This window comes from Typopeltis vanoorti, chromosome 12, assembly GCF_054136105.1.
Source record: "Typopeltis vanoorti isolate ZY-2024b chromosome 12, IOZ_Tvanoo_1.0, whole genome shotgun sequence".
Classification (NCBI taxonomy): domain Eukaryota; kingdom Metazoa; phylum Arthropoda; class Arachnida; order Uropygi; family Thelyphonidae; genus Typopeltis; species Typopeltis vanoorti.
Genome location: NC_143560.1, coordinates 17,447,426 through 17,471,250, shown reverse-complemented (window position 1 = coordinate 17,471,250; position 23,825 = coordinate 17,447,426). Strand labels below are relative to the sequence as shown.

The 23,825-nt window shown below is 33.8% G+C and overlaps 1 protein-coding gene across 4 annotated transcripts in view; it reads right to left on the bottom strand.

The window, feature by feature from the left end:
* Window positions 1-23,825, bottom strand: part of Shal (Potassium voltage-gated channel protein Shal) — a 304,860-nt gene that overhangs the window by 74,478 nt on the left and 206,557 nt on the right. For all 4 annotated transcript variants that reach the window (XM_090401339.1, XM_090401337.1, XM_090401338.1 and 1 more), the window contains exons 3-4: window positions 19,604-19,786; window positions 2,971-3,126 (exon numbers count right to left, since the gene is read on the bottom strand). In XM_090401339.1, coding sequence (XP_090257465.1) covers window positions 2,971-3,126; window positions 19,604-19,786 — 339 coding nt within the window. The remainder of the gene's footprint in view (window positions 1-2,970; window positions 3,127-19,603; window positions 19,787-23,825) is intronic.

Below are 23,825 nucleotides of genomic sequence, written 5' to 3'. Positions count from 1 at the left end.
GCTAGCGTTTTTGTCGTCTCAGCCAAATATAAAATTCAGGTCGAGCGTACTAGAATGAATTGGCTTGTTTATCAAGTACAGTACAGTATGCCGTTATGTATTATATGACGTAGAAACCTACAAGTCAATAACTATAATATTTGTAAACAAATCGACTTTTTTTAAATGCTTTAAAAAAACGATCTGACTTGATAAAATGATCGGTTTTTAAAGGTACAAAGCTTATTTGGAAATACTTGGTAATATCTGCTCCAGACCTCTTTCAATTTGACAAAAGAATCGATCGAAGTGATGAAAATGCAATACAAAGTAACAATAACAGCTGATAATATGTTTGGTTGAAACTGATATGGAAGTTAACCTACACTGACAGCGAGGCTAATAATCTTGCACAATTCATTCTTAAACCTTAAGCATGTCTTATGACCAATTGTGACCTTGACCAGTGGACCTAGTTGATTATTAAAATAATAATTTTAATGTTAATAAAGTTTAATAATTTGTAGGAATTTATTAACATAAAACGTTTTGTGAGGAATTCAAATACTGCTGGTCCTAATTCTATCGCTATGCTGAGTTGAAGAAGTTTTTTAGTGAGTCAGGCTAGCCCCAGATACTACTTTAATAAGTCCTATAAAAGGCATTGCTGATAAAGACTTTAACAACAATGCCTACATATATATATATACACATATGAAATAATAAGAACCCATCCTTGTTGAGTACAAAAGTCAACTCGTAAATATCAGTCCTCATTTCTGATATAAAATATCAGAAATGAGTTAATTAATTATTTACCGATATGGTTGGAAAAACAAATGAGAATTTATCCACACAGATATCTCTTATTCTACCTTGTTTGGATTAAAGAATCAAAAGACCACAAGACCAGAACTTGGAAATAAATTCGGTGTCATTCTTACTAGGAAACAACTCATTCCTATAGTTGCCTTCGTTATTTTACTATACATCTTTGCATTCAGTCATCGATGCATTATAAAACCTCTGAAAAACATACGCCAAAATATTTAGTAGGCTAAATATATCACTGGCAATGTAAATCCCGTACTGTTAAAATTCAGCTTAATTTTTATAAGAACAGAAAGAAATCATAAAAGGGGAAAATACTCATCCACTGGAATAAGTATATCTTCTATTTCTGAATATCAAAAACAGAGCTTCAATAGAAAATATTAAACATATTTAAATGTTCGAAAGTTAAATTTTAATGAGTTTAAGTTTTTGGTTGGTTGATCCACTAATGCAATACAATGTTTAAAAATATTAAATGAAACGGTAAATAAAACACACTTCAATTATCGACCTAAATTTTGAATTAAATAATACCAATTAATTAATTGTGATAAATACTAGTCATACTATTTATAAGCCATTCTCAATTGACTAAATTAAGAACTGTCGAATGTTTGAGAGGGTATGGAACACTTCAACTCAAACAAATCTACACATGCATTAAAATCAGATTACTTAATTACTAATGAAAAAAGTAGAGATGTTATGATTTCTTTGTGTGAAAGTCTAGTAACGCAAATGCACCATGGTGTATTTTAACAGATTACTTAACAAAACGCTACTCAACAAAATTTGATTAGATGAGCTAATGGGAATGTCAATTCCAGACTTTAGTTTATTGACTTGCAGCTAAATAAAGAAACACAAGATATTAAATTATTATTATTTCAGATATTTCTAATATTTTAGATTATATGTTTAAGAGGAGAAGCTTTTTTTTTTAAAAAAAATCCGGTTTGATAAAGTATAGAATTTTAATGTGTGACTACTGCAGCATGCATTGTGACATCTGTGATTCCACATCCCTTCAAGGGGTAGGAAATTGGGTGAGTCGACATTGCGTTAATAACATGAAGTGAATTTAATGAATATTAATAAAACACAATCTCTGATTATTAAAGAAAAGAAATTTATAAAAATTCAAAAACAAATCGCTACTCGAAGTTTAAGTTTTAATGATAAGATATAAGTTTTTATCCTTAGTTTAAGTTTTAATGATAAGATATAAGTTTTTATCCTTAGAGGATAGAAACTTATATCTTACATCTAGAAACTTATTTGTTATATCTAAATTCAACTGTATAATAAAGCAATGCCGATCTGTTAATCAAATTAGAACTAGTCAAGCATTCAGTGTATATTTGAGTGTCAATCAGTAGTGAGTCATATTTACCTGACTAGATAGCTGTTAAAATATAATACTTTTGGCGTACAGATATGGATGAACGAAGAGACATTGATGTAATGTATAACGTTAATGCATGAGCGATGATTTTTAGAAATTTCGGATGTTTAGTTTCCGTAGTATTTTTTTCAATTGAACAAAGTCGAATGCTTTAAAAAATAGTGCTTTTTTTACAGAGGGATTAAAATCTTCCAAAGGAAAAAATAAAAGAAAGTCGAATGATACGAACATATTTTGAATATGAAACGGAATAGTAGTCTCAAATATCCTGTAATATTCTCGACCCATTTCATTCTAAAGAATCGAAATAAACCGAATAAAATTCTCTTCAAACTAATTTCTCTCATAACAAAGGATATCAAAAATGTGCAAAAACATTTAAGAAAGATATGACAAATCACATAAATCTCAGTTTATATGATCACACACACACACACACACACACACACACACACACACACACACACACACACATCATTTTCATTAAATGTGTTCATAATACATTTATAATCATATGAACATTGACACAGAGAGGAAAAACCTACAATTTTCTCTAAAAGTGATCGTCATGTCAGTAATGTCTATTTATAGCTTAACATAACATCATGACAAATTGTATAAAGTAGGTCGTCAGAAAAACACTATAGTTTTCGGTTTTAAAGAGAAGTGATTTCACTCCGTCAACTCCACTTTTGGAAGCTGTGTTCAGACACCACGCTGTCAGGAATGAAATTAAAATTGCAATCACTTACCTGATATTTCTTTCCCCTACATTTTCTTCCACAACAAGAAATAAAAAAGGTATTCTCCCTAGAGGAAACTGAGGGTGTGGGGGAAAGGGGAGGGGTTGAGGAAGGTCTGTTTGGCTGACCATTGTACGGCACCTCCACTTCTACAAATTCCCGATCCTATAAAGAAAATAAAAATGAACATTATTAATTAATTAAGTATTGGAATAAATTTGAAATGTGTCGGTTCTCTATTATACAGGGAATTTGTATTTATTGTACACACAGTTAATAGTCAATCCGAGAACCAATTTATTTTTTTTATATATGTAAAATACATAACATTTAAATTTGCTGCTCTAGAAACAAATAGAAAAACTGACTTTTATGGAAATATATCTTATTGAAATGAGAACTACTGCACTAACGAAATCACTAAAATCCAGTCAAGTTTATTTCCACATATTTACGCATCATACTAGGAATTAAGCATTCCTCGACTATCTTCAAGACACTTTCAAATCATTAGCAAACAGTGTTAATTCGCTATGTTTTAATTCTTCTAATTAGAATATTGCATGTCTATGAATTATGCCACGGTGTAAGAATGTTGCCTGTATGATGTATTGGAAGATTAAAAAATATTCGTAGCGCTTTCATCTTTAATAGGATAAAAGCATGATGTGAAATAAGGAGGTGTGAATGATACAGTTAATTCACATTGAGTCATTATAAATATAGATTTGGAAATTAAACAAAAATAATGCTTTTATTCTTAAATTGGATAAAAGCATTCGAAATTTAGTTGGACTTATATGAAAAATAAATAAATAAATAAATGCTGAATATTTATAAAATTATAAATTCGCACAATTCTGCTTTTTAAGTGGAAAACTGAGGAGGATTTTTTCCAAAGCCTTGGAGGATGTAAAGATAAAAATGACTAAGATTGATAGAGAGACATAAGAATATATAGCAAGCTTATAGTTGAGAGAGAAACTAGTTCCGTAGCTAAACAATATCCCAGGGAAGAAGGCTCGTAGTTCCAGAATGGTCTTCCATGACACACCGCACAATAGTGAAAACTCACGATTGGATCAGAAGTAATTTTCTAGATTTTATCTCCCCACAAAAATGGCTGCTCCAATCTCTCCCCGTTGGATTATAGATTTGGAATATCTTACAGAATTTACTAAGAGCAGCCTGAGATCAACTGACTCTTTCGAAATGTTCTAGAACGAATGAAACAAATTATGTTTGTACAGAGTGCAAAGATGGTGATCGAATCATGACATCTGATCAAAAACTTCTGATGAAATCGCTTTTTGGAAGTGTCCCAGAAGAAGAATTTTGTAAGACACATGACTTCTGCTCTACTCCCGTTTTGCAATAAACAACTAATATGCCTTTGAAGAAAATTTTCTTCTCTCAAGTACTTTTGAGCAAGGTGAACGTTTTCTGCTCATTTCTGTAAGTTTTTACTGTAAAAAAAATCTGCTATAGACAGCTCAAAAAATAAAATAACTTTCCAAAACAGATAGGTATCATGATGAACACAATAAACAAGAAACGATAGGTAATAAGCATGTGCAATGTATAGAAATAAAACTATTCGTGATGGGAAATTAGTCCAGATTAAGGAACCCTTATGAATTGAGACACTTAATTAATAATTAATAAATACTCAGCTAAATATATAAAGGGAGGAAAAGAGAGTTCAACCACTCTTTTTGCATTCCGATTAATCAGATTAACTATGAAAGAACAGATGAGGTGTAGAAAAAAAAATAATAAAAATATCGAATTAAAGAAATGATCTGATCCGCAGCCAGTAGTTACTAGCCTAACAAAACATAGTGTGTATGTAATTCGTTAATGTACATTCTAGTACTGAATAAATCTTATGGATACACATCCATCCGATGTAAGTTTCAGTAAAAAGAAAAACACGTGTCCATGGATCTCCAGATTTTTGTAATAAAACAACAACAACAAAAACTGACTTTTGTATGTAATTAGCTGGCGCAAGACTTTCATTTCCTGGGTGGTCTTAAGTTAATCGCAGCAACCAGCTCTTCATCATAGTTCCCAATCCAACAAATCAATCACTAACTTGTTCAACTGTTTTCTAATTTCTTGTACTTATCAGATAACTAGTATATAACAGACGGTTAGGGAAGGGAGGGCTGGGGGAAAATTCATTGAATCGATTAGTTTCATTAGGGATTTCACTTTGAGTGTAGCTAGGTATTTTAAAGTGACGAGTAAAGAGCCTTTCATCTCTGCCATGAGATTTATTTCTTTGTTATTTACTGGGAATTAACCAAAGACACGTTATTAATTAACGAATAAGAATTTATTTTACAGAAATATAATTATAATGTTAACCATGGGAAGAAGTGGACTCGCTTTTTGCGATTCTATAATGTCCGTTAATTGCTTATGTTCTTCTGTCCAGTTTGCCTGTTTTATGCGACGAAAAAAAAAACTAGTTTCCGGGAAGGGAGAACATGTCTCAATGTCTCCAGTAATTATCCATATTATAAAGGATCCTTTCTTCCTAGTCAGGATGAAGACAAAGAACTTTTCAAAAGAAAACACGTCAGAGAATTCGGACAAGAATAAGGACTGTTAAGTGAATAACAAACAATGCTATAAAACTAGAGAAAGATAACCAACTCTTACAAATGACTTCGTGGCTACAGTATTTCATTAGATCTTTCAACAAGCTTTCGTTAAGATACTTAGAGTGTTTCCTTGAAATTCTGCAGGTCCTCATTCAGTCTGCTGAGATTTGTATATATAGCAGATGCAGTAGATATATCTATTATAATTATAGATATAATAACAATAACTTCGAGCATGAGTCAGAACTTTTATGCAGTCTACGACATTGCTTTTACTCATAACTTAGATACTTGCTGGTACTACCTGTCAAAAACGATTATTTTCAATACTGCATCAGTCCTGTCTAGCATTTCTGACTACTTCTTCTTCTTCTTCTTCTTCTTCTCTTTACATCCCCTGCTGGACATAGGCCTCCCCTTAACTTTCCAGTTCTGTCTGTCTTCAGCCAATATCCATATATATCATGTAAAACTTTTGTAGACGTTGTAGATCATCCATCTATCTTGTTCTCTGGTGATGACCTTTCCGCTTCTTGATATCCATTCAGTGCTTACTTTTTTCCGCTCTTCGTCTTGTACTGTACTGTACTAACATGGCCAGCCCATTTCCATTTGCATCCTTTACAATATTTTCTAGTCCCGTCATCTCTCTAATTCTAGTATTTCTTATTCTATTTCTTTTTGTTATGTGGAGCATTCTTTTCTCCAAGGTTTTCCCGTTTCTTAGTCGTTGGCCATATCTCACTTCCAAAGGTAAACACCGGAATTAATGCATATATTAAAGAGCTCTATTTTTAGAAACAGAAATCTCCTAACAGATAGTCTTTATACAGCTAAAATGCTTTGTCCTTCGACCAATAATATTTTAGCCGTATTGGTCAAACTAATTGACCAAGGTAAATATAGTCATCCATAATTTCGATACCATTATCAGTTTTTTTTAGTACGATTTGATCTGAATTTCTCATAGTTTTGTTTTTGTTATATTAACCATTAAATATTTTTCCTGCTTTCTCTGTCAAGGTCATTTAATATTATTTCCTGATCTCCTTTATTTTTGCTAAAAGAATAATGCCATCGTAAAACTTAAGTGATGACTAAGAGATAAAAAATGGTCATTTTCTTGAAATAATTAATTTTCAGGTTGTATTTTTGCTTGCTTCAGCCCTTTTTTTAAACAATATTTATATAATAAATAATAATTAATTTACAATAAATAAATAAACAAAAAATAATAAATAATTTACAATAAATAACCGGGGTCCGCGCGGTTAGCCTAGTGGTTGTGCGCTTCGCCACCATATGCCTGCGGAAGGAGTGTCCTGGGTTCGATTCCCGTCGGTGACGTGAGGAGCTGAAGGATCTTCCTCAGCCATGGCCAAGTTAGCCGGTCTTGAGCGTGGACAGTAGGGTTTTCCCTACAGTTCATGCTGGGTTTTTCATCCCGCAAAGCAGGCAAACCGGCATTGAGAACTCAACACTACATGACATAGGATACACCGTGGCATAGGACTGACTACCTTATCCTGTGAATGGTTTGAGGTCCCATGATTAATAAACCATCGACACCACAAGGTGAAAGAGGGTAAAAGGAAGATGAGATGAGATTTATACAATTATGATCACATTTAGAGGCATTAAAACAAGAATTTTTGGGGAAAAAAAGGAAAAATCCTGCAATAGGTTTTATTCTTCGAGAGAAATAAGTAGCACAGTTTTAGTCTTAACGTTTTGTGAAAACAGGTAGTCGGTCTCTACCTCCTACCATCGCCAAGATTAAGGGCACATCTACAGGGTGCTGGATAAGAAGAGGCACTTTACAAAATCTAACTAATATCTATTATTTGTATGTATGTGTGTGTTCAACGGTCTATTTCGTTTCTTTCTGGAATTAACTTTCATCAAAAATTAATTATCTTGAAATTGGTATAAAAAGAGTCCAGAAACAAAAAAGTTCGAGCCTATAATAATCTAATATATAATAGATATATATAATAGAATATATATATATATATATATATATAAATCCAGATAAATGGCTTTTTATTATAGGTGTACACTGACTGGAAATTACAACACTATAAAAAGGTGATGCGGCAGGATGAAGAAAAAACAAATATTTGAAATTTGTGAAAATGAAATGCTTAGGCGAAATTGTCATATCTTACAATTACAAAAATATAGCAACAGGAATTGCAATATTGGAAATGAGATGAGATGAAAATTCTTACTCCAGAAAACTAACAAACCTAACAAAGAAAACTAACAAAGAGCTCTGAAGTGTAGCCTTTCGGCAATAATTCTGCTCTTTCAGCCTTAATCACGAAATGAGCACTATTCTTAGAAAATAATACTAGACTCGTATATCTTAAAACAAATAGTTTTCTAACAATTTCTGGAATTGTTAACTCCCGGAACGATCTCCACTACCAAACATTTTTAATGTTAATATAAAAAAAATATGAAAAATAATCTGCTTTTATATTAACCATATTTCGTGTGCATGCGAAACCAGCTATATCTTACTGAAACTCAGCAATCAAGTTGTACAGAGATTATGCTTCGTATTATTGCCTCATTAAAATTATGTACGGCAATTAAAGACATGAGTAGATTAACGAAATGTGTTCGCTAGCGATTTATGAGATTTTCGTGTGGGTGGAGATGTGGGAAAACAAACTGCCGCAGTAACAGGACTGCATATAATAAGGTTTCATGCTTATACTAACTAGGGAAATCTTTCTTTATTTAACCCACGTGATCGAGAATATTTACGTAAAATATTTACAATTGCTTTTCTGTTCAGTCCTGATGCTATTTTATTTTTGTCATATTTTCTTACTATTTGCGTTTTCGTAAATTTTCATATTGTTGATCCAAATTCCTGTGACGTTGTAGATTTAAAAAGAGCACTTATCCTTTCCATTTAAAAACTAATCGCTAATAGTGTCATTATTGTACAACAAACTCGGACGAGACAACATTCGACCAATGCAGACATATTGGTTTGGTATTATGCTTATTTATGGTCATGCAGAGAGAGTGAGTTGTGCTATTTACGGGCAAATTATTATTATTATTATTCCGGAGTTGCCAAGATTATTGAAGCCAGTCGTAAAACAGATGTGTGATTTTGCAATTTTAAGTAAAAATTTTAATTAAAAAAACAAAAAAAAATAGAGCAAAGGTAGTCCAATACCTCCCTAAGTTTCGAAATATGTCGATAATAGAATATTGATTTTTTTTTCAAATATCGATGTTTATATAATTTAAAAAAATAGAAGTTTTATTTAATTATTTATAATATTGAAAACTTCTACAACAGTTTATATAAAATATAGAGATATAAAAAAGTCTCAATACGGATTGCTTCCATAAGAAGGATTAGATCCCATGCTACAGTTGTCAGAGGAACATGCACTTTACATGGTCAGACATGTTCCAAGCTACTTGGAGAGGGGAGGGGGGAACCGTCCAACGCAAGCAGGCTACAATGACGAATGTTTACATCAGCAAAACGAAATCGAGCTGCACAATACATACCCATGACAACAGCTCAAAGTGAACTACGTTTTTATTTTAACATAGAAAAATAACACTTACATTTTTCGTTACGGAACTTTTCAAAAATCTTATGATAAAGGTTATAAAAATGGTGATTGGAAAGATTTTAATAACAGTGTTGATGAGGTTGTTCAGATTATTAAGGGACATTATACTGAATTATACACAATTATAATGAATTTAACAATAACACAAACTAACCTTGTTAAATAAAATAAATAACTTTGTATGGAACTCTTTATTTTAAAAATAAGAGAGCAACTAAAGCAAAAACTCTTAACATAAATACATAAATCTGCAAATAGATAGAATAAAGGGCAATAAAACAGAAAACCTACAGATTAGGAAAGAAAACAGAAAATGAGGATATTGAAGAAGTCTACAGAATAAAAAGAAACACAGAAAATTTAAAAGTAAGAAATCGTTATTCTCCAATTATAATCAAGTTTACCAAAAGGCAAGCCAGGGACAAAATGCTAAGGGCTGCAATCCTTAATACTGACCAGCCGAAAAAGACCAATATTCATGCAGAATATTTGATGCATTACTTCAGAGATCTGTATTTTCAAGCTCGAAAAAAATAAAACAAAAAAAATAATAAGAATACAATATTATTCATGAGGAAACAAGGTATAAAAGAAATCAAAAGATATATAAAATACCTTAAGGGAAAAATCCTATACACATGAAACTTTGCATATGATTATGGCAAATTTTGCAGATAATATTCATGTTAATATAAAACATGAAATACTAGCAGATTTCTCAGAAGAATTGAAATCATTATTATTACCAGACCTTATTGAGTCAGAAGATTCATAATGGGAGGGCCTGACTAGCAAACATAATACTTATCGTGCCCTTAAATTATATTTCTCTGCATTTACTGTGCTCTCAATAAACACATTCTACACGCCTACCATTCTCCAAGCAAAAAAAACATGCTCCTTATCGCACATTCCCTGTACATCTTCCATGATTTCCTGTTCTTTTTCTATCTTCCTCCACTATTATCGATAAACTTTAGTAAAGAGTGACACATATCGAATTTTATTAAAGCAAAAGCTCTCAAGTCAGAGTGAGCAGTATATTGTGGAGAAAAGCATAACATAAAACACGCACACTTACTGGAATGGGTTTGATAAAATTTAGTTTTCTTTTTAAAATTCATTAGAATTCGATTTTAGTTTAAATGAAGAATTTTAGATAAATAAGAGATCTTTTTATGGAATTAGAAGCAAAACTTGTTACTACCACCAGCACATCCGAGTGCGTGAAATTTTTGCGCAACGCACTGCTATATTATAAAAATGAAAGGTTTCATGCAATAATTACAGATTTTGCAATAAACGCCATGCATTACAAGAAACGTTCATTTACGTTGTTATGTGTGCAATGTTTGCATTTTATGTGCATAACACAACAGTCCTCCCATAGGAATTAGATACTTCGCGAGGATTGGTTTGAAGGCAGATGAGAAAAATTAAAAAAAAAAAGTATGTGTCACAAATAAAGACATTTGATATAAACTCTTCCTCAAATGTCAGTCCATGATAATCCTGGAATTAATGAGAATATTTACAGCTCTCAAGCAATGTTTGAAATTTGAAAACAGTTATAAAATACTTTATAGAACTATTTGTAAAATTAAATTTATAATAAATGTAACGAATACGCTTTGAGGTTCAAGAAAAAGATTAATGAGAAAAGATAACCTAGAGTTAGCAAAGTTTCAAAATCTTGTGGGGGTATACGACTTTTTTTTATCTGACCGCATAACTTGGATTATTTCGTTTATTAAAAGAAAAGCATCATTCTACCTCATATACTTCATAATAAACCATTTAAGAATTTAAAAATATACTAAAATCATAAGATGACAAATGGAAGAAAGCATGCCTGCTGCTCTATATAACATCAAATAAGAAAATGAGCATACTCACTTTCTTATCTGATGTTCGAAGCTTGTAATTGAAAGGATGAATTTTTCGCCAAGCTTCTGCAGTTCTATGTAAATTAATAACGAATCATTTAAAGCTACAAAGGTTCGTTTACAAAATACATTAGTCTGACAAAGGTTTCAGTTCATAGAATTCCCCCCTCCTCTAGAACAGAGACAAGAATTAGATAATTCGTAGAGTTGATGTCACTGTTCCCTCTCATATTGATTTGTTTACGTCAGCTGGTAAATGGATAACAATAATTCGATCTAATCAGTACATGTCAGCATTTCAACATATCATTAAATCCGTTGCCTGCAATATTAAATTATTACTGCGTTTTCTGATTTATTTTTCCCTTAAATAAATGAAGTACTAACGTGACTGTCATTAATGCTATTATCAAAAACGCTTTTCTTTCAAAACCATTAAGTCAGCTTCATACCAAGTTTTACTTTCTCAACGCAGATCAACCTCATTAAAAGAGGAAAATATGAGTTATTCTTTTCACTGTGGCTGCACTGCGAAGAATGACACGTGCCAGCCATAGGACACCTGTCAGCAAGATGATATATTCTATAGATGAAAGAATGATTTCGGATTCCGTTGAACACTCGCTTATCTTATACATGTCCTAGATCCCTCTAAGGCCACTCAAATTTTTCTTCCACAATAGGCGAATTGATAAAAGCAGCTGTCACGATCTTAGCAGCTTCAGAACTAAAGGAAAGATGATCAATCCATTACCTTTTCTTTGAAACCTAAGGCTGCCTGGCGGACAGCCTTACGTTTTGGCAGCTGAATTAAACAAGGGTATTTACATTTTTTTTGGTACATTTTATGCATTTGTACATTCTTTGATTAAAATTGTGGTTGTAGTTATTTTGAATTACAGATGAAGTAAGGCGTACTGTTAAAATATATATATATATATATATATATATATATATATAACCTGCTTCAGTGCCATATTGCATGTTGTGTTGTTAATCATATATTTATACGCTTAATTATTGACTATGATCAAAATGTCCACTTTCCATTTTCATTAGGAAGCTGAAAGTTTGAACACTGGTAACTTTCGATACGCAACCGACGAGAAAAAATGAAGAAAAATCTGAAAACGCGAAACGTTTGAGAACAAGTAATTCTAAAATTCATGTTTCACTTAAGGTAGGTCAGTCAGCAGTAATTATTACTGAAAGCTGCATAAAGCGGGCCGTAGCAAATGTGTGAAAAGAGAGTGAAGAGAATACTCCAACACATATTTCTAAAAGTTTTTTTTTTATGTGGCTCCTATCTACGAGAGGTTATTTGAAAGCCTATAGTACAATTTGTACCGTGGGTAAACTAAGGATATTTTTTCTAATTTTTTAATCGATTTTATATATTTTTATAATTTTTTTTATTTTTACATAGTCCGGAAACCTTTCTCTAGAGATTAAACAGGGAACTTTTTCAAGCTACTTCAGGCATCCAATAAGAAGGGCGGTGGTCTCACACCGGTAATTGTAAGTTGAAGAGAATATAGAGAATAGCAATTCAAGCAGTTGTATGCATTACATATCCCTGATCTTTTCTAATTGAAAAGGCTATTGAATTGAAAATGGGAATTTAAAATTCAGATAGGAAGACATCTGAAACATAGCATACCGGCAATTATGTTCAAAGGAATCTGAAATCATTCTTTCATCCATAGAATATATCATCTTGCTGACAGGTATCCTATAGTTGGCACGCGTCATTCTTCGCAGTGCAGCCACAGTGGAAAGAATAACGCATATTTTCCTCTTTTAATGAGGTTGATCAGCGTTGAGAAAGTAAAAGTTGGTATGAAGCTGACTTAATGGTTTCAACAACGATGTACGTTGTTGAAATTCGGTGCATCATACAGTGGCGCTGTATGATGCACCGATGAGCATTATTTCGGATGAGCATTTCCCCAAAGAAATATTTGTAGAATATACTTACTGCAGAGGCAAACGTCTGTGTGAAAGTGGGGGAGAGAGGTGGTAAGGGATGGCTCATTGATAAGTCTAATTGCCCTCCTCTGTATTGAGTCGAGCATTTTGAGAGAGCTTTAGGGGCCCCATCCCATATGTGGGAGCAATATTCAAGAATTGGGCGGATTTGTGACTTGTATAATGTTAGTAGCTGTTCGGAGGTGAAGTAACGTCTTGAGCGGAAGAGAAATCCTAGTTTTTTTTGAGGCTGAGGGATGCAATGTTTGAGATATGTTTTTGCAAGGAGAGGTTTGATGTGAGGGTGATTCCGAGGAGAGAGAGATCTCTGGCTGTCTGGAAATTTGGGTATCGTCGAAAAAGTTGATACTGGGAAAAAGTTGTTCTTTTTTATGGGAAATAGTACAGAACTGGGTTTTGTTGGCGTTGAAATTTATGAGGTTATCCGAACCCCATTGTAGGATGGCTTGGAGATCGTAGTTGAGGGTGGTGGTGGTTGATGTTCTGTAGGATGAGGTGAGTTGTGTAGGGTAAGGCTTATCAAATGCAAGCGAGGAGTGTAGTGTGCTGTCATCTGCAAAAGTGTTTATTGGGTTGGAGGTTAATTGCAGTAGGTCGTTGATGTACAGCAGGAACAAAGTTGGTGAGAGGACAGAACTCTGTGGGACCCCAGCATTAATTGAGTGGTGCGAGAATAGGGAGCCGTCTACCATCACACACAATGTGCGTCCAGACAGAAAACTGGCAATCCACCTACAGAAGTCCTGGGTCAGACCTGGGTCAGTCCAGAGATGGGTGACGCATGTGAGGAGATCTCCTGTTGATCGCCAGTGGCGGAATCCATACTGACAGTCATTTATTTGGTGAGTGTCTTCAAGATTATGTAGGAGATGGGAATTGATGAATTTTTCCATTACCTTTGACAGGACTGAGGTAAGCGAGATAGGGCGGTAATTGGATGGCAGTGACTTGTCACCCTTCTTGGGAATATAGGCCAATTTCCAGTTTGTGGGATAGATTGCAGTGGAGAGGAGAGTATATATAGGTGACATAGGATAGGGGTCAGTTCTGGAGCACAATTTTTCAGAACAATTGGGGGAATGCCATCGGGGCCAGGAGACTTTTTGTATCTAATTGGGACAGTATTTTTCTGATTTCATCCTGGCAAAAGGATATGGGGGGAATTGTATGTTGGGTGTCTGTAATGGTTAGGGGACATTTACCATCGTCAGTTATGCATGCATTTGAAGCTACGTATGAGGCCAGAAGATTGGCTTTTTCTGTGGCCAATTGCTTTGACAAGATATAAAGATGATAGATATTCAAAGAGAGCAACAGAGAAGGAGTCGGAAAACATGTAAGAGGGAAAAAGATAGTGATATGACATTGAAAAAAGGCTTGGTGTCACATGGACAAGAGTGGCCCAGGATAAGAGAGAGTGGGATACGTTTGGGGAGGCCTTTGCACTGCAGTGGGACATCTAGGATAACATCAACTACAAAAAAAAATCCTCAACTGAAAATTTCCACATTTCCTTCCTTAAAGATTTCAATGATATCCATAAATCAGAATGACTCCTCGTCTCTAACTTCACAGAAGAAACTGGAAGAGAAGGTAAATTGTGTCTTCATGTTTCGCCTTATACCTCTTGTGACAGTGTTTATTACCAATCTTTCTGCAGTTCCCGTGTTCTTCCAAACGGTCGTCTAGTAAATGTTTTCACTTTTATTTTATTTTATTTTATTTTATTTTTTTTTTTTTTTTTTTGCATTCTTAGTATATGCTTTTTGGCATTCCTTTTTCTTGTTATACCTCTTGTGACAGTGTTTATTACCAATCTTTCTGCAGTTCCCGTGTTCTTCCAAACGGTCGTCTAGTAAATGTTTTCACTTTTATTTTATTTTATTTTATTTTATTATTATTTTTTTTTTTTGCATTCTTGGTATATGCTTTTTGGCATTCCTTTTTCTTGTTAGCTATCGTTTCATTTACCGGTTTCAAGGCAAACGTTCTTCATTTCGGATCATATCATGCTCGGCTAACGCAGTAGCCAACCAGAGATTAAGTTAGCAGCCAGTCACAAACTATAAAATTGTCTTGTACAAGGAAACAATGAAGCTGAATTGTTTGCTGTCAGCCATAACCTGACGCAAATCGTTTCGTTCACCCACCCACCTTCTTACTTAGGAATTCCAAATAATCCTCATTTGGAGAGAACTGGTCAAGAATCGGTGTCTATTAGCCAGCTCTCCCTTCAAACTCATTGTTGACATTAGCTTTTCTCTTTAGAAACCTGATCATAACCTTGTTTATATTTATTTCTTCATAAATCATCATTTTCAAAGCCAATCTCAGTTTCGTATCCTACAGCACTACAACTGTGCCAATTCGAATATATTCGAAATTTTCTTTTCCATGGTCTGATTATTGGTTCTGCTCTTCTGGCACAAGCAGTTGCTTAGATATAATAATTAATTATTTTGTTGACATGAATGTCTTTATTCCCCACTCCACTCAAACTCCCCGACCCAACACCGGTTTTCCAACAAATTAGCCAAAGCAATTCCAGCTAAAATTGCAGCATATACCTCAATGGCTCAAAAGTGTAGTTTGGTCCCTTGTCAAGTTGTTAGGCAAAATTTCTTCCTTTCTATGTTTCCACCTCTCACATGATAATGGAACAACGAGAATACCTCTTGGCATCAGATAATCAGTCTTCTCATTCTAATGTTGATTAGACAAACAAATCAAATCTTCTCTTACTATTCCACAAACCACATTCGTTATGCCTGCTCTGATTTTTCATCAAAAGGGTATCGAAAATATTTAACAGACTTAATAACAATAAGTCTCCTAGCACAGATAGTATCCCTATAGTTTTACTAAGAATCGGTGCTCCAGTACTAACACCTCGCCTGTGTTTCCTTTAAAAGCTATCATACTCATTTGGCATCTATGGCGCTAAGCTAACACCTGTCTGGCCTCTTCCTGAAAAAGGGAGATAAAAGTCAGCTATAACACTATCGCCCCATTACTCTTACCTCAAGGCTTTCAAAAGTGATGGGTAAGATCATCGGTAACAAGGTTTTTCCCTACCTAGAGACCCATGTATTAGTGACCACCAAAATGAATTCCGCCATTCTAGTTCTACGGAAGACCTCCTCACTAATTACCCACACTTGTGGGCAAAGGCCATGAAAAGATACGAAGAATCTTATGTATGTGTTGCCTCTTGATATTTCTAAAGCACTTGATGATGTGTAGCATCATGGCGTTCTTACCAAGCCGCCATCTTATGACTTCCCTCTAACTCTTTGTGATATACTGTATATATAGATGATATAGATATAGAGTTTGAAATTGAATGACCATTTTAACTGATAATAAATGGAAAATACGCTGTTATAAATGATCGAATTATAAGTTAAATTTTAAAAAGAAACATACATAAGCCTTAAATAATATAAAAGTCTATGCTCCTGAAGAAAAGATAATTCTAACAATGTTATGAGGATCCAGAATATGTATTGATAGCAGAACCTATGGTTGGAAACATTCAATCTCAAATGTTATATGGATAAATTTGCATAAATAATAATGATCAAGTACTATTTGATTATTTGCATTTCCGACAATTTAAGAATAATACTTCTATTTCGAAAAAAAAAAGAATCTAAATAAATATGCTTATAACGTACGGGAACAGAATTACTAATCATAAACTTTCCATGTATATATTGATATGTGCATGTTTACTGAGGAAATGAATTCATTTTAGATCCCTATTTAGTAGTTTCTAAAATAGAAATATTGACAAATTGGAGAAAAGGAATAAATACGAAAAAGCAAGAAATAGAAGTACACAAGTATATTTAGTCGAATAACCTTAATAAAGATAACGCGGTTTCTGAATTGCTTTGAAATAAGAGAGATAAAATATCAAAATAAAAAATATTTAAAATCTGGAACTAAGATTGAGAAAATACAATAAAATAAAAACAGTATACAGGTCATTCCTTCAAGCAACCCAACAGAAGAAATATGGTTTAATAAAACCATAGTAAAGAAAGCTCAGTATTATTCTTCAGATACATTTATTAATAAAATAGAAAAACATATTCATGGAACACAAAAAATATCCTACAAAATATTAAGGGAATTAAATAAAATACCAGATACAGTTCTAAGCAATATAACACAAGAGAAACAGTGCATAGATCATTATACGAATTTACGGTATGTCCCAAATTTATTGATAGAAAACAATGAAAATATCAGTAGAGATATAGAACCCATTAGACTGGAATAATTAAAAAGCAATAAAGACATCCATAAATAAATAATTAATCGACTGCAATAGATGGCACAAATACAGAACTTTGGAAGTATGGTGGACAATGCAAAGATTTTTGAAGTAAATAAATAACTGCTGGAGGAAATATGAAGTTCCATCAGATTGGTTAAAAGTTAAGGTTGTGTTTAAGAATGGAGATAGAGGTAACAGTGAAAATTATAGAGGAATAAGTTTGATAAATGCAAGTTGCAAAATATACAATAAAATTTTGAATAAAAGGTTTGCAATCTACTCGCAGAAGAAAACAGTATTTTACACACGGAATATGATGCATTGATAATACTTACTACGTCTTAAAACAAATTATTGAAAAAAAATATATATATACATATATACATGTATTTGGACGAATTATAAAATTATGGAAAAACGACAATAAAACAGCCATCACCCAGTTAACGAGAAAAACTCAAAAACAGTCAAAGAAGATTAAATAGTAGAACAGGTGACACGACTTATTTATTTAGTTGCACACATATCTAATATACAAAGATGTGATGAAAATCTAGATAAATTTCAGACATCTAAAAAAATTAAAAGGAGACGCTGAATAAGAAAAAAAAATGATCCGAACCCTAACTTAAATTTTATGAAGTGGTTACCTTCCACACTATTGTATAGTCCAGAAATACTGACTATTAAAAATTAAGATCGAAGTAAAATACAGTAGCAGAAATTGGAATTTTTAAGAACAGTTAAAGGAGATACACTGCCTACAGAACACATAAGTAGATATTTATAGTTTAAATAAAAAGACCAAGGAATATTGAGAGAAATGGAAGCAGAATTTATATAGGATGTAATGATACCTGCTACCAAAAAAGTGGACAAAAATAAATTAGAGAAGAAAGGACGAAACATAGAGGGGGAGGGGGAAGAGACTAGATGTATTCAAGATAGAAAGATGGGCGAAACTGGAATATATACAATAATAACATTTATAATAGGTCGTGATTCATTTTAGTTTCATCCTATTTATACTATGAATCACTAAAGGCAAGATAAAATGGATGAGGAAGAATGGACTGCACAACTGAAATTAGATGAAAAGCAATAACATTATTGTCGAGTATTTTTATAGTAATCACACCTAAAAAGTTGTAATAATATAACAAGTTTAGTTTTTTGAATTTAAGTAGGTTACAAATTTACGTTAGATATCTCTGAAGTCTGTCAAAAATCACGGTACTTCTCCAAACCACCCACTAATAAACAGGGAGGCAATCTCACAATGGACAAATAAAACGTCTCAGAAAGATATGATGATAAGCTATAAAATTATAATTTGTGTTTCAGTTAGAACTCGTTTTAAAATATTTTAAATCTATGTTTAGTAAAACAACATTATTATTGTCAAATTTACTCTGAGATGAGAACAGCTTTCTAACCTTTAGATGAAGATAGTAGATTGTTGATATTATTCAATTCTATGGATGCTTTGACCGCATTGGAAAATGCAAAGGAAACTATTCAGCAGAAACTTAAATGTATGTGATTAAAATTATTCTTATTAAGTAAACTATTCCTTTGCATACCCACCAAAACGCATTGCATTATACGATAACTAGAAAAGAATAGATGGAGTTTATAGCATCAGTCCCTGAACAGAATTGAACTGAAATCATTTCATTTTCTATGCAGTAAAAGTATGTTACTGAAGGATGAAAGGGAAAACAGATTATGTTTTTAGTCATATGATCATTTATCCAAACATTTCCAATGCTCATAAAGAAAAATTTCCCCCTTATCTGTATTTCACTATACAACAACAAAAAACTTACAGAACCCCGTGATTATAAATAAATGGTATAAAACTGTAAGTTGTTTGGAGAGAGAGAGAGAGAGAGAGAGAGAGAGAGAGAGAGAGAAAGGGTATGTTACGAGAATGTAGGCATTGTTTGATGGAAGAATGAACACGTATGTTTTGATAGTAATCAACAACTAGAAATAATCATCTGTCTGGATGAGATTCATCCAGACAGATGATTTATCTTAATTAATATGCCGACTTTTTAGTATGCCGATAAAGAGAATAAGCAAATACACGATACTGCTTTTGAGTATGTAAACACTCGAAATACTTGTATACAGGAAAATATATATATATAAATATGGACTAGTCGATGGACCCTTTGAGGTGGGGGAAGTTCTATTATTCTTACAGACCGTTGTTGGGGTTTACCAAAACGCAGCAGACAATTCTGTACGTACTGTAGTTTTCTCCAAGCACTGCAGGAGATGATGATGCTGCAATTCGAAAATATCCTCCTGGAATTCCTCCATATCCTGGCCACTTTCCTGGGCAGCAAGGCGTGCTTCTGCTGCTTTCTTCTTGCTGACAAACGCCACTCCATTGGTTGCCTTCGCAATCCTAATCCTGGCCAGTCGGGCTTTCTGAAAAGAAAAAGAAAAAAATCGGTCAACTTACGTAAACTCCGAATATACAATACACAGGAAAAGCAGGTAGTTCGCCTCTTAAAGAAATAAAGTTGTACCTCATTAAGATGGCATGCTTATAGTACAGTAATTTATCTTTTAAAGGTTAATTTTTAATCACAAGATGCCATGCAAACCATACAGCTTCTAAACATGCATCAACTTACTATGCAATAAACATGATCATTAGTAACAACACATGCTGTAAAAGGGGAAAACATTTAAGTTAAAATTATGAGCATCATGCCCAATGCAATTATTAGATGTAAAGTCTGCTAATCATATACATAGAATGCAGCGCACGGGGCTGGTTCAGTTCTTCTGTGTAGATATTAAAGTTGAATGAGGCACGCATTTTCGAACTATTCCATCGTCCACTATGTTCCTCCACGTGTGTGTTTAACAACAGTAAAAGAAGTGATGAAGGAAAACTCGACATTATTGATGATAACTACTTTTTTCATGAAAACATTTCGTTATAGCATACACTAATATACATAATAATTCCTTTCCAAGTTCCTCCACTATTCTCCTGTTGCAGCTTACGAAAATGCATGTAAAAAGCTGAAGATCAAATGAAATATTGCCTAGTTATATTATACACAGAGCTGTTAAACCATTTCAGGCTAAGGAACAGACTAGATTATAAGTGAAAAGTGATAAAGATCATTTCAAGAGAATGAAAATGAATCGGTGTGTGTGGGGGGGGACTGGCATTAAAACGGACTTAAATAGGAAAGAAACATATTGCCTAAAGCGCTTTATTAAAACACGTTAAAATTTAACTATATAGTAACTAATTACTGCTATAGTATTAAAAATGAACAGTGGGATGTTCTGGGAAACGATATATATTTGGAACATTATTTTTTTTAAATCTAGAGTTCCAATGATTGATTACTAATTAATTAGTAATAAACAGTTGAAAAATCTGTATGATATTTTATCTTAATAATCGTCTGATATGTTATTTCTAGTTTTATATCAGTTTAATTTCATACAAGAAAAAAGGCTACTCGAAAATTATGACGATGATGCGATAGAAAGTAGAATTAAAATATCAGTAACAAGTCGACGTCAGGCATTTTTAACATGTGTGTGAATGTTACAACAATTTATATTTTCTAGGGCCACATTTAAATCATTAGTGAACTGCAGGTTGAGCATCTCTACTGCATCGTGTTCTGTAAATGAAATTTCTAATTTCTGATTACCTGTTATTGAAGCTCAGTTCAAGGAATAGAGTTTTATCTCAAATTGGTGTTTTCATTACGTACTATTTATATATGCATTTGTGTATTTTGAAGATTACTACTTCTCAATGATGAAGAAATAGTAGTCTTCAAAATACAAAACTTAGCACATAATACTGTACCATTTTTTTCTTATTATTTCTCATACAACTAATTTTAATAGCGTGCAATTCTTCGGAATACCTATGCTGATTTCCATAATTTCAGTATAAATTTAATCCTTTTACCTATCCTATTATTGCAGGAATATATCTCTTGTTTGTGTTTGTACATTTGTCATAACAAGTTCACTCCAGGTATACTCCAGGTGTGTCTCCACCCAGCGCCGGCGCCTAGTATTTTTCTTGTGTGTGCGATTAATGTTCGGCGCCTTTCCAAAAAAGTTTTTTTTTTGAATAAAGTAGGAATAAAACGAACAGGAAATGAAAAACAAATGAAAACGGCTTTACAGTATAGTTACTTACGGATTGGTCCTGTTTATACAATTGTTTTTTTTACACGGAACTCAACAATTAATCATTAGTTGATTTATGATACATCAAAAAATAAAGAAGAACTATTTTAGGTATATTTTCGTAAATTTTAATCAAAAATTACAGTGATATAATCGGGTCCAGGATACAATTTCAGAATTTATTTGTTCGTTTCCGGGAAGATCTGAAACAGCCCGAACGGAAGACGACGTACATTCATAATTATATGTACCATTCGTTGTTCGTTTAAAATCTTATCTCATATTTTTTGACATGTTTTAAGCGCCTTTTCTTCTGCAGCGCCTGTGTATATTGCACACTTGGCACACGCCACCAGCCGGGCCTGTCTCCGCCTATCTTGTATTTGCATTTTGTGTATCCGATGTCAGTGCATTGACTTGTAAATGCAACGACGTTGTTTCTAATTTATCATAACTCCTTTAATTTAATTTAATTTTATATATGTTGGGCCCATACACGAGACATTAGTTGGTCAACCTGTAGTATTAGTACCATGTATGGGAAGAGAATTGGGAAACGAGGAACTAGTTCACATCGGATTTGAAGGTCTGTGCATTGTATTTCTTGGGAAACACAGGACAGGAAAGGTTATTCTATAATGCAGCAGCAGTAGTAGGAATAAAAGAAGAAGAAGAGAAGCCTGTTCTATGAGTATGGAGTTTGACCGAGAAGGGATATTGGGATGTAGCTGAACATGTTTCAATGGATTTGATAGAGAGAGAGAGAGAAAGAGAGAGAGAGAGAATTACTGATGATAGTTCTGATGAACATTTACCATGGAAATATTTATAGAAGATGCAAATACTAGACGTCTGTGCAAGAGTGGTTGGAGTGAATTGGTAAGAGATGAATCGTTTATCATTCTGGCTACTTCCTTTCTGCACTGCGTCGAGTATTTTTAGGGAGATCTTAGAGGCACCTTCCCAGATGTGTGAACAGTACTCGATGGACGAGTGGATTTGATTATAAGGGTTAATAGCTGTCCGGGGGTAAAGTAATGCCTTGAACTAAAAAGGAATCTTAATTTTTTTTTGGATGCCGAGGAGGCAATGGTGGTAATGTACTTATGCCAAGAGAGTCTTAATGTCAAGGGAGAGAGAGAGAGAGATCATCTTGCATAGAGGTTTGGGTGTGCTCAAACGTAAAGCTGGGGTAATATGTTTCTTTTTTGTGGAAAATAAAGCAGACCTGTATTTCGCAGGCATTAAAATTGACAGGGTTATCTGAGCCGAGCCCCATCGAAGAATGATTTAGATATCAGAATTTTGGCTTGAAGAGGTTTGCTCTGTAAGTTGTGGTGGTTGTTGGCAAGGTTTTCAAGTGAGAAGAAGGAATGTAGTGTACTGTCGTCGGCAAAACAGTGTATTGTCAGCTGAAGCAGATCATTGATGTATAGAAGAAACAGGGCAAGTGAGAAGGCAGAACCTTGTGGTACCTCTAGCATTAGTTGCATAGTTAGGGAACCGTCAACCACCACACGCAATGTGCATCCATTTGGAAAACTGGTGACCCAGTTGCAGAAGGTCAGGGGACAGACCGAATGATGGAAGCTCACTTAATAAGCCCTTGTGTCAAACCCCAGTCGAAAGCCTTGGAGATAGCTAGTGCAACCACTTGGGCATCTCCAAACATTTCCATGGTGCTTATCCAGAAGTGTGATATAGGTGAGCAAATCCCCGTTTGAACGACATTGGCGGAATCCACACTGGCAGTAGTTTATTACTTGAGTACTTTCCAGGTAGCACAAAATTTGGCTGTTGGTGGTTCTTTCAGTTACTTTAGAGAGGATTGAGGTCAGAGAGATTAAGCGATAGTCTGATGGCAAGGATCTGTCACCTTTCTTGGGAATAGGTGGTCTAAGGGCATAAAGAGACAACACAGAATAGGAGTCAATTCTGGTGTACAAATCCTCGGAACAGTTGGAGAAATACCGTCGGGGTCAGGATATTTTTGGTATCTAATTTGGATAGGATTTTTCTGATCACTTAGTGAAAGATGTGAGGAAGCATTGAATGTTGGGTGTTTGGAATGGTTGGGGACATTTACCAAAATCATTCATGCGGGCACTTAAAGAAAAATAAGATGCCAGGAGATTGGCTTTCTTGTGGGTGACAATGCAATAGATTCATCTGAGTGCAGGAGAGGTGGACGCAGTGTTAGACAAAATGTGTGACCAATAGTTTTTGCCAGAGAATGCCCGGCTGCCATTTGGGCATGATACAAGTTTCCTGCCTTTATTTTGATTATTTG